Source organism: Chaetodon auriga, chromosome 8 (genome assembly GCF_051107435.1).
Source record: "Chaetodon auriga isolate fChaAug3 chromosome 8, fChaAug3.hap1, whole genome shotgun sequence".
NCBI lineage: Eukaryota > Metazoa > Chordata > Actinopteri > Chaetodontiformes > Chaetodontidae > Chaetodon > Chaetodon auriga.
In genome coordinates this window covers 4,355,984-4,368,761 of record NC_135081.1, presented here as the reverse complement: position 1 = coordinate 4,368,761, position 12,778 = coordinate 4,355,984, and the positions used below count along the sequence as shown (strand labels likewise).

Below are 12,778 nucleotides of genomic sequence, written 5' to 3'. Positions count from 1 at the left end.
AATGTGATAAACATAAACTTGTTTCAGATGCCAACAAAGCAAAATGTATGCCATTTTCAAGGTCGCTGAGGAGTATCCTGCCTATTGTCCATATCCCATCTCCTGGGGTGCTCAAATTAGAATATTTCTAATTACTTGGGACTTTTACTCATAACATCAAACACCTGACAAACAAAGTGAAGATCAAAACTAGATTTCAGCAAAGAGATGTACCATGGTCCGTATAAGGCATCACACTGACTTGGAAAGGCCACTTGGTGTAACTGTTTTCTTTAACCTGTCACTATGAGGTATGCGAATTGTTTGTGGTTCTGATTTTCTGTGTGCTTGTCTATGGATCTCAGACTGCCTGTTTCAATAAAGACTGTATGAATAACAGTTGTTTCCCATTTCCACCTTTTAATTCATATAGATAAACACCATTTGATTTAATACTGTATATGATCAGCGGCTGGATGTCTTATGTTCAGTTACACAATGAAACAGAACCATGAGAGCTTCATGGTCTCTGTTCTCTGCTTCAGCTGCGATGTAAAAGCCCGACCTCGTACCTAAGTAAGACAGCAGAGTAGAGGGAAAGAGCTAAAGTGAGATATGACTGGAAATGAGGAAGTATCTGTGGAACCTTTGCACAACCACAGAAATGTGAAAAATAAGTGGCGCCTCTCCGCTGAGGTCAAGCCACACAGTCGTGTCTCAAATCCAGACTCTGAAGATACATTGCAAAAGTTGAGCTGAAACAAAAATTGACGGAACGTATTTTGAAGTATTAGTGAAAATGTGATGAATGACAGCCAGAACAGTGATACAGCCGCTGCGTTCTGGAAAAGCGTGCAGATAACAGTCAGCTCAGAGGACCTCAGTGCTGTGGAAACTTAGCCTCAGTCACAGGGAGGTTTTCCAGGCTGATGCAATACTGCCATCTGCTGCTGGCTGCAGCCTCTGGAGCAGCTTGATTTTACTGTGTCTGTCAAACTGGCCAAGGCGATCTTCTTAGAAATATCAGGCAACTGGAATATTTCGAAGAACTCATCAAGGACTTGGAAGCAACAGATACTTTCTACAGAGAACAATCTGTCCAGTGAATTCCTCAGATTAATATTCAGTTTTGACAGTAACGTTAAGCTATTTTGTACCACTGACTCTGGCACATCTGAACCTTCCTTTTCCTGTGCTCACTAACAAACTCCATAAGAAGGAAGCAAACAGGAAGGTTAAAACAGGCCCATCACTAATCAGTCACAATGTGCCTGTGTTGACTGAACCGTTCTCTGACTGTAATAATTGCTGTACATTCTGACTGAGCCTCTACTGTTACTCTGAGGCTTTGAGACGCTTTCAGTGCATCATCATGTGGTCAAGATTTACCAGATCATCTCTGGTAATGTCTCACTCTCACTGCGTCTGTTGAAAGTCCAGCCATAACAGCATCAGATCTGCAGACATCACATGAACAGATGCAACGCTTGGAGGCTAGAACCAGGCAAAGCTGCCTGTGTGTGTGTGTGTGTGTGTGTGTGTCTGTGGCTCAGACAGCTGCACAGCTGTTCAACACAGTGTGTGAGGGGCAAACAAGAGCCAACTGTCGCCATGGCCACAGGATGAGAGATTACATTTGTATGTGTTGTGTGTGCATATGACCATGAGAGTCACCCCAGTTGGTCCCTAATTGGCCACTGGAGATAGGAGGTTGGGTCACACAGCTCTGTGATGCCTCACTGCCCTGCACCATCACTCTAACCCTCTTTATGTCCATCTTTGCCTGTCCCCTCTCCTCCACTCCGGCTTGTCTTCCCTCCATAAGATAACACTAATCTGCAGTCCCTCTATTCATGTTCCCTCTAAAAAGCCCTAATGAGCTCCCAGCGGGCATGGCTGCCCTGGCAGAGCTGCCACCCCCACTCCTGCTGCTGCGGCTGCTGCTGCATTAATGGAGTGCAGTGAGCTCTTGGTAGACTGTCCCATTGGTTCATTTTGATGGTCAGGTTTGGAGTACTGAGTATATAAACAAATGTGATCAGTGGCTCTGGTGCTCAGTGTTGGCAAGCATGCTGAGGGACAATAGATGCCTCAAAAACTGTGTATGCTGAAGTGTCAGCGTGAAAGATGTTGGTGTTACTCAGCATTGTGTAGACTGTGCCAGCACGGAGCCTGTAGCTCAGACGTTCAACGCTAACCCTTTAGGATACACGTTGAAGAATGAGAATCGAACAGCAGGTATTTTTGCACTAGCATACAACAATGATAAAAGGAGAAATCAACTATATGTGCCAATTTCTGAAACATCAATAGCACCATAATAAGTTCCGTGTGTGTATGATAGCGTTGATAAAGTCCATGCTATCATCTCACACTGTCATACAGAATGACGTGTGGCAGACAGCCCCATGCTAATCACTTAGCACTGCCCATACTATATTTAATAAAAACTGTCTCCATGCTAACACTTTAGCATATACTATGTTGCTGGCTTCTTGCTAACATTTCATCATACACAGTGTGAGAGACAGAAATGTTAGGTCTCATGTCCACATTTGACTATACAGTATAATGCTCATGCTAATACGTTATCATACAGCATTCTGACTATTATAAAAAGTATTCAGCATACTCTTTGTTTGTTTTTCTTTGCTTGTGCATGTTCTTTATTTTGGTCTAGGGTTAAGTATGATTCAGTTTAATGGGGGTTAAAGAAGATAGCAAAGACTTAAAGAATGAATACAATGACTGTCTATAAAGGTCTGACCTGGTTTGAAGTGAGGCAAAGAGTTAACGCCGGGCCAGGTATCCTCAGATGGGGTGCCAAGGACCTGGAGAAAAAACAAGAATAAGAATAAGAGACAGTGAAGATAAACTTCTGAGATATCGTCCACCTTTCTTGCTCAGTGGAGAATCGTATTTGGATATTCAGCATAAGAAGGCATCATAAACGAATTATAGTAGTGAACATGAGGCATAAAATAATTGAAACCTTCACTGCTTCCATTTTTAACAAGCTCAGAGCTAATGAAGTTATTTTATTATTATCAATCATAATTTAAAATCCAGTGACCAGCATATAGGCCTATTGAAAAAAATTAGCACTTGTAATAGAGAGACAGAGAGACCCGGCACCGTGATAGGCTGTATGACAAACTTAAACCTGCAGCATAAAGGCACTCCACTACTTGTGCAATAGTCATGATTAGTACATCTTTCATGGAAAGGCTGGCTGAGTTCTCACGCACACAGCCTTGGTTTATGATGACAAAACACAGAGCAGCGGACATGCCTTACACATGATCCATCACAGCTAAGAAGCATAATAGTTTCCAGACTTCCCAGTTGTCTCTGGTCTGCTGCACGCTCCTACAGTAGAGGGGCTGCTCAGAGAACTGCTGGATTTCTACTGCAACTTACAGGACAATTATACAAACACTGGCTGGATGTGTGTTGTGGGATCACTGGGATTAATCTGTTTCAGATGGCTCATGTTGGCATGACTGAGAGACAAAGAAAAAGAAGAATGAAAGCAAAGGTTGAGGTAATCACAGGGTAGGTTTCCATGACAGAGTATCTAGGCCACATACACAAATAAATCCCAAGTCAGAAAATACTAAATAATGTGGTTAAAGGGCCATGACCAAACTGACATTTAATGGAAACCAGCGCAATTTACAAAAGGTCAGAGGCTTGATTAGCTTATGTTTGTCTGTTACTGACTCAAATGTTAGTCATAGCTGATGTAATATGAAATTCCACCACTGGAGGGCAGTAAAGCACTGTGAGGCAGACCTCAGGGAGCCTTCAACAAGAGAGAGATCAACTTGCAAATTCTGGACTTTGTTTAAAAAAGTTGCGATGTAATCAACATGATCAGTGTTCAGAAGTTATATTCCAGTACATACTGACACGGCAGCAGAGAAAATGTGAAGCCAACCACAGGGAAGAGGGTCAAATGACTGACGGGGAGATTCAGTCATTCTTCACTAAGTTATTACCACTGGTTTCTGTTATCAAAGCTCGTCTCTATGTTTGTTTTTAAGGACATTAATACGCCTGCAAAGACAATAGATAAGACTGGGACATAATACAATGCCTTCATCAACTGTGCTTTTGCTTAATTAAAAAAAATAGGTTCTGGAGAGTTGATGCAAATACAGCATTTTTTTTGTGTGCTGTTTGTTTAGTTTCTTGCTTTGGGTCGTTTAATATTAGACTTGTGCTTTTGCTCAAATGTAAAAACAAAATAAACAGAAAGCGAATGAGGCTTTGACACAACCTGTGTGGAAAGGTTATGGGAGTGTTCCAGAGGTGACGTCGGGGAATGAGGACACATGTGGGTGGATCTCAATCTGGTCCTCAGAGCTGAAGCTGGCCTGCATTATTGATGGCAAGGTTCAGTGGCCTTTGAAGTAAAGGGAGGGAGTGCTGGATGGAAGGTGGGTTTGGGGCTGGGTATGAATGTCAAAGTCTTTATGAGGACATCAGGGGGTGGGGGTGGGGAGCTGCAGCAGCTGAGGGTGAAGGAAAAGAGCTGAAACATCAGTGCACACCCCGACTGCAGCTATCAAACCGGCTCACTTAGTGTATTTGATTAGGCAATGCTGGTAAGTATAAAGTGCTGAGTGCAACACACTAAAGCGCAAAGTTAAAGTTCAAATGATTTATCTATTTTATCCAAAGACAGAGATCACTAAAATAATTCCAAATATCAGCTACCAGCTTTATCCAGGGGAGCAACATCCTTTCAAATAATTCCCCATCATTGCTCTGCTTTTCTTTCCTTTCCTTTACTGTCGAAATGTGGTAATGTTGTAAAATATTGAGTCACTGTCACTATGATGTACAATGTGCTTCAGTGTTTCACGCTGTTATTATTTCAGTGCTACTGTAGCTTTTTACATTTTCAGTACTTAAACTTAAAAAGTAAGTGGAATATCTAATGGTCAGTGTCTTGAGTAATGACACAAGCTTTGTGGTCAAGTGGGTCAGGATAATTAGCAATGTGATATGTGCAACTTCCTCAGAAGCAGTAGAATTCCTTTTAAAAATATATTTTACTTTATTTATTGCTTTATTACTGCTGTGAATATGTGTTGCACATTCTGTCCACTCATATTGGGAGACATGCGTACATGCGATGTGAAGGTGAGCACCCACACATTGAACTGGGCAGTCAGCACTGAGCATCACTTTTTCATTCTGAATGTAACGTGTTGGAGTAGAGCCAACGCAGCACTGTCTCCTGACTGCTCTGTATCATCTCTTGTTTTGACCAGCAACAAGCCTTGAGCTAAATTACTGTCATTTTGAAAATCCTGACATGAAACACAGTGATGGACACTGTTGGACACACACCATAGCAAAATATGTAATTCCTCAAGGTTTTTTGTCAGTAGTTAGTTAGAATGTCACAGCTATTACGCCCGTTAATATCAAACTAGCTATTTCAGTAAGCAGTAGCAGGACTGTGTTTGTGAATTTAATGACATATTATCCCACATCCTAATGGCTATAATTACATGCCTTCAAAAAAGGCTTTCACTCAATCATCTTAGAGGTATTTTTCTACAATTCTCAACACTCAAGTTCTTACACTGACTGACTGGAGATGCAGAGCTGCTCCACAGGTGGAGGGAGCCCATATTTGAACCTTCCTCCATATTTGCTTTTTTTTCAATGAACTTTATGAGAACAAATCTAAAAGTATGTAGCAAGTAACTAACAATATACTGTACCCTGTCTACAAAATGCCAGTGGAACAAGGCTGATGAGGTGCGCCTGACAGCTGGTACATGAGCTATAGATGAAATGTATTGTTTGACTCATGTTTGAAACATTTACATAATGTATTGCAACATATTGCATTAATGTGCAACAAATCAACTGTATACCTATATACACATACAGTTGATTTGCTCATTTTCCATTTTGTATTTTATTCCCTTCTGTGTCTCTTTTTATATTCCTGATACTATTGCTTCTGCCTGCCTGCCTGTAACACCTTAATTTCCCATATGGGGGATTAATAAAGTGTTATCTTTTCTTATTTTTTTATGAATAAAGCTGAGAGCAAGAGCTCCTGTCATATTAAGCTATTCTGAAGCACACACTTCATTCACAGTAACTGAGGATCGATGTGATCATTTAATAATATTACCTGGAATGATATTAACATGATTAACACTAATGCTATTCCTCCTGTTGAGAGGACAAGAGAACAAACCTTATGTCACTAAAGAAGAGCTCTACCAGAACCTGACCAAGGAGCAGGCAGACTATTGCCTCTCACACATGAAGCCCTACCTCGACAGCAAGGGCCGCGAGCTGCTGTCGGATTTCGACTTTGTTGAATTCACCCGCTCGCTCTTCGTCAACTGATCCCCTTACAAGATCCCTTTCATGCGCTTTCAGTGTAAGTGATGGAGGACAAGATATTCAAAAGTTTCTCTGAAGCTAATATGAGGCTTCAGAAGTCTGAAATAGACAAATCAACTCTGTTTGTCTCAATGCAAACATACTGGAAAAACTGTGATCCTATCCTTCAAAGTCACACATTTCCTTCATACAAACATTAGTGGCTGTAAAGCAATGTCATGCTACTGCTTGCCTTTTCTTCATGAGCATTCATTCACACTGCTGTCGTCGTTAGTTATATGTAAAGATGGGCCATGTTTGACTTTTGAGTGAAATGACTGACGCTGCTGTTTCTTCTCCTCTCTGCATATCCTGCATGGAAAAATCACTTTGCAAGGACAGTGGATTCCAAAGCCGACACAGACAGGGCAACGGAATATGAAACAGCATGTTGAAAGGGAGGACATGGTAATCCATCAGGGAGGGCACGGCTGGGTCAGAATTCATCTCACAATGTGTGCGAGTGAGTGGATGGAGGGTGTGTAGAGAGGACGGGCGATCAGAGAGAGAGAGAGAGTTCTGCTACAGAGGAATTCCTGCGAGGTCACAGGTCATGACCCTGAGCTCTGCATGCATATTCTGCTGGACATAGATACTCTGACCCCCCACCAGCTCAGTTACAGACCACCCAGTCAGCCAGACACAAACAGTACGTCTGACCTTCACCCTCATTATATTTATGTTGCCAGAGAGAGAATGAAGAGATTAAAGAGATCTGGGTAGTCAATGCACAGAAAGCAGGCCAGACAGACTCCTCACAGTGAACACAGCTGACAGACATAAGGAGCCTCATAGCAAACAATGTGACACACATTATTTCCAAGTGACAGTCTATGTGTTTCAGGGCATACAGCTCTGTTAACTCAGAGGCTGCTGCCCACCATGATCAGGCATTCGGCTTTGGTTTGGTTAGCCCAAAAAACACCCTGTTGGCCCAAAAGCAAGTGATTTAAATAACCTAAAATAATAAAAAGACAACTTGAAATTTTGTGTTAAAAGTGGCTTTTAGTATTGCATGTTAATGCAGCAGAGGCTCAGATGTGCAGACTTTTATGCGGCATTCATGTATTTGCATATCAGCCACACCACAATTACAAGCTCAGTTTTTCCATGTCAGTCTTCTATTTGTAGGGCTGGACAGCTACAACAACCAAATCGAACTCCAAAAATCTCAATAAACTGGAGGCAAAATGGCCACAAATCAATAAATACTGGTGTTTACGTCCAAATAATTGTAAGTGTTAAGTGTTAAATAAGTGTTAAAAAGGAGCTGCACATTGTTTGTATTTGGTTTGATTTGCAACCAACAACAAATATGTGAATAAAAAAATCTTTATTCATTTATTGAATATTATTCAAATATTCTGCATGACTGTGTTCCTGTTCTTCCCGTTGTGCCTACATGGCATGATACGGCATCAGTCCCTTGTATGGTTTAAACATAAAAAAGCTGTATCCCACACTTCCCACAATGCAAGCTGAAAGCATCTTTTGAGACCCCCTGCCAAGTAACTGCCTGTGTCTTTCCTCCAGAGCCACAGAGGATGTTATATAACTGTTTTCACAGGCTGAGAAGTACCAACCATTGACTAGTAAACTGATATTCACATGCAAAATGAGAGAAATTCCCTTTTAAAGTGCTCTAAACTAAAAAAAAAAAAAAAAAAAAAGAAAATTCACAGTGGTGAAAGTAAAAGACTTCTCTCATGACATACATTTTCACCTGTCATTGGTAAAATTCATACCATGAACAATGCTCATGGTTCCGACAGTGAAACAGTGGACATGTTCTTCACCAGGACCTGAATTGTGATTAACAACACTAATGACAGCTGTGTTCCAGTTTTAAGGCTGCACTGAGTTCTGACAGTAAGACAGCATGCACAGAAAACCTAGCTGGAATGCAGCCATTATTCAGCGTTTGAATGACACCTGTGCTTTTCCTGCTATTTCATTTCTGCAAGAGGCTTTTATCCAAATCAGCACTGGCTTTAGTATTAAAGTTGAGTATTATTTATTCTAGGCACCGTTGGGGAGGTGCAGTTGTATTTGTTCCCTCAGAGATCAATCCCTTAATCCAAACATAAGTACCAGTACTGACCCCAGTCCCAGCTGTATCCCACCCCTGCCCTGCCTGATCCACATTCCTACCTCTACTCTCTGTCTTTGTCCTAACTCTGACCCCAGCCTTCATCTCCTTCTCTGCTCTGAAAATCCCTGTCCCACCCCTAGCTGCTCTCCAACCCCGTCACAGCCAAGCAGATTGGGGTCACCTCCAGGCAGGGGTCAAACGGATCAGAACCAGAGCCAAGTGGATCAGCTGTCTCCCACTGCGACCTGGTGGAATGCGTTCAGTAAGCCTTGTCTATCCTGTCTGGGTTTCAGCAGATGGATGCTCATGTCACTGACACAGCGGCTGTTGGTGAAATGGTATTATTTATCTCCCCAGTAGCCTCTTGCTCTCTCCTGAGGGAAGATCAGCTCGCATGTGCACTGGCTTACTCTTCATAGCAGGAATACACTCTAAATAAATAGGGTCTCTGTAGAGAGAAAATGGGAATTTGCACCATGCGTGCCAGCACCATGCAGGACCCTTCTGCTGCTGTAATGAACCCTTTCAGAGTTGGTCCATGAAGCACTATGTCCTTTACAAAGGCTCCTTACAGCATCACATTCTTCTCAGCAGAAAATGAATGCAGAAACTTACAGTTTGTTAGGGACCATTTAATGGGTCAGTCTTCCTGTCAACAAATTCTATAAAAAGACCAAAACCAACAGTGAATATATCTATGAATGAGTATTAATTGTGTATATCCAAAGCCTGTGTCACAGAGCTCTACTGTTGTCCAAAAACTATTTAAAACATGTCATACTGTTGCACTGAGTGACATGTTTCTCCATTACCATGATTTTGAATCAATCCCACACACCATCCTGCTGCCGGATGGCAAATCTGCCTAAAATAGTCACCACCAAATGCACTGTTTACTCCTGTTGCAGTAACTTTTGTTAAGAACTACAGCAGCTAGGCAATCACTTAGTCTTTTTTAAACATAAATTAATTAACATACTTGTGACCTCTTTTTAAAGAGCTATGATCTTTAAAGATCTTCCTTTGGAATGGGCTGCGAGCCACAGACATGGGGTTTGCTGATCACCAGCCTGAGCCTTGAATGCTTTTCATTCCTTCTTTTATCAATTTTCCACTAAAGAATGAAAAAGCATAGGACATGGTATAACCATACACCCACATGACATGCTCACAGTGATGATGTTAACATGCTGATGTTCAGCTGGTAATGTAAATCATAGTCCCGATCTTAGTTCAGCACGTTAGCATGCTTACATTTGCTAATTTGTAGTAAACACAAGTACAGTTGTAATAAATAATGCATTGGAAAGTACAGGACAAATATCGGCCAAATTACATTTTTGACCTGATGATGGCACTGCATGAAAGACCAATTCATCCTGGTGGGGACACAGATGCAAAGAACTTCATTGCAGTCCATCCAATAGCTGATGGGATATCTCGGTCTGGACCAAAGTGGTGTACCACTTGACCAACGCTGGCCACGACTGTGCTTAAAAACTGACCTTCAGATCATTTTAACCTACTCCAAGCACAGATCATTATGTCAATGTGATTTTACACATGAACAGAGGCAGCATTATCACAGTATGATATGTGGAATCCTCCCATTTAAGTGACAGTACTGAAGGCCAGGACGGAGTAAATGCCAAAGACGGTCACTCTGGTCTTTTTAAAATGCTCTGTGCTGTAGAAAACTAACTTCCTGTGCTTCTTGTTTCGAGTGGCCGCTGACAGAGCCACGGTGTCCTTCGGCCATACGTTTTTTTGTATGTGTGCTACTGAAGGTATCAGGAAAGGAATGGTACAGTTTCACACACACACACAAAGATAATCACAAGGGTATGCTGTATGATAGCATCACGGCAGAAAGTTGAAAGAATGTGCATTGCATTGGAAGGAAACTGTGACATTGTAATGTGGAGGCAGCATTTTTAGCCATTAATCAGACTGTGCTCTGCTGCATGCCAACAGGAATATTAATGAAACAGTCCTATAAGCAACACTTAAACACCTTAATTACAGCGATGCCCAACTCTGATTAATGACCATAATAGCATTATTATGATCATGTAAACCAGTGTGTAGCTGTTAATAACAAGCCTTATGTATAGAAACATAAGCTTACATATCATCCATGACAGTGTTCATATTTCAGCACAAACAGCTATTTCAGTCACACTAAGATAAGGAGGCACCTCATTGTGTTTTAAGTAGAAACACAAACACACGCTTCTACAGCAACACACTAACCTCTGCCTGACAGGCCATTTCCTGCAGATAGACCTGTCCATATTCATATAGTCCCTCCAGTGGATGTAATCTTTTATGCGGTGACAGCTAGTTAACCAGCTCGCCTGAGCCTGGCTTCATCCACCACAACTTAATTCACACAGACATGCTCAGAGTGTGTGTGTGTGTGTGTGTGTGTGTGTGTGTGTGTGTGAGAGAGAGAGACAGAGAGACAGAGAGCGGTAAAGTGAGACACAAAGCCACGTTAACACCTATCTAAAGAAAAACACAGGCCAGAGCATGCAGACTGTATGTCTGGATACAACCACAGCTGTTTCATTACTAAAGATGCCCGCGTGCATCTGAAGCAGACACCCCGACTGAGCAAAAGCATGTATTTACACCTCGCTCACCCCGGCGTGCACATGCAGCTCTGAAGGAATGGTGATAAGCCCAGGAAGTGGCACAGCCTTAAAGCTGTCAAGGATAATAACACTGTGGAGGTGTGTGGTATCAGAGGGAAGCTGGCCCATGAAAAAATCTGGTTAAAGAGCAGAAAAGCTATTTGAGGATTTATTTATTCATCCATTTGCACATGAGTCTGATTCAATGTTTAATTGTTAATGGGCTCATTAGTGATGAGCAGAGGTTTGTGAAGAAAAGTGTTGCAGGTTTCTCTTTTCCCTCTGTGGACTGCACATTGGTAGAAATCCATCAAGATGCAAATTACAACAAATTCTTCGTGTACACCCAACAAAACTCAAACTACACACTGATCAAAAACGAGGGAAGGGACCACTAGAGCACAAATACTCTACAGGCCATTAATTATCATTGGGCTAATTTCTGCACTGAAAGATACAAAGTACAGTATCTGAAGCTCTAATTAACACCGGAAAAGGGGAAGAAAAATCACGTGTGCTCTGGACAGGACTGAAATCACCTAATGGCACATGCAATATTCACCCATGTGAACGATGCTTCTGCCCTCATGACACTATCAAGCAATCTGGGTAATAATCTCCCCACTGTACTTTATTTTCTCTTCCAAATATGTAAGATTATCCTGGAGGTTTATTTCCAACAGGTTTGATCTTCTGACAGCTTGTGTCCTTGTCCAGGTGGACAGTGTCACAGCACTTGGAGATGTCAGTTAGTTTACTCAGCAGTTAACTTGGTGAGACTTCAGTTCCATCTTAACTGATAGCAATGATGGTCAAAAGCATGAAAATCAGACTCAGACTGTAATAAACTGGAATTATTCTTTAACACCAGTGTTAAAGGATAACTTCTGGATTCATAAAAGACTTCTTTATTCTCTGTGTTTTTTTATTTTATCTTGTCTGTAACTCAATGTCATTGCAATTGAAGGCAATCATAATGGTTCTTTGTTTTTAAATAAAGGTTTGAAATGAAATTCAATGGAAGCATCGCTGGCCTGTGCCTCCTCCGTTATTCTGTATGTGGCAACTGTCCTGCACTGATGTGGACTGTGTTTGTGTTTGTCCAGCAATTAAAGATGACAGATGAATTAAAGGGGGAAGCCCATTGATTTTACACATTGTATCAGTCTATAGGTACTATGACACATTTGTCTCCAGATGGAGCTGTGTGAAGCCTGATGGACTCGCATGATGTCACTTGAGTCGGAGTCAGTTGGGGCTGAAGACTATAAGTCTGAAAATGAAAACAATGGCCTCTGCCCGTCTGAACTGTTGGGCGTTGCATTGTGGGTAATGCAGGCATCAGGTTGAGCCCATCCTCACCAGAAAACAACCGTATAGGTTTACTTTGCACAGAGCTTATTACGACCCGCATTTAGGTTAAATGCCAGGTGGTGACCCCTGGTGGTCATAGTAATTATGACAGGAGAAGGAGAAAGTCAGCTGACGGAGCATAAAGAGCAAGAGGTAAGGTTACAAAAGTTGCAAAGCTCCTGCTCTTTGCCGCTAACATAGTTCCCACATATATATGAGAGAGTATACTCACACTGCCTCCATGAATCCTGCACTGAACAACAGCTCATGCTTGTTTTTCCACAAGAATGCAAATGCC

At 41.8% G+C, this 12,778-nt stretch overlaps 1 protein-coding gene across 3 annotated transcripts in view; it reads right to left on the bottom strand.

Moving 5' to 3' along the window:
- cdk14 (cyclin dependent kinase 14) overlaps nt 1-12,778 on the bottom strand; it is a 170,931-nt gene that overhangs the window by 51,639 nt on the left and 106,514 nt on the right. For all 3 annotated transcript variants that reach the window (XM_076736408.1, XM_076736409.1, XM_076736410.1), the window contains one exon: nt 2,747-2,810. In XM_076736408.1, the coding sequence (XP_076592523.1) occupies nt 2,747-2,810 (64 nt within the window). The remainder of the gene's footprint in view (nt 1-2,746; nt 2,811-12,778) is intronic.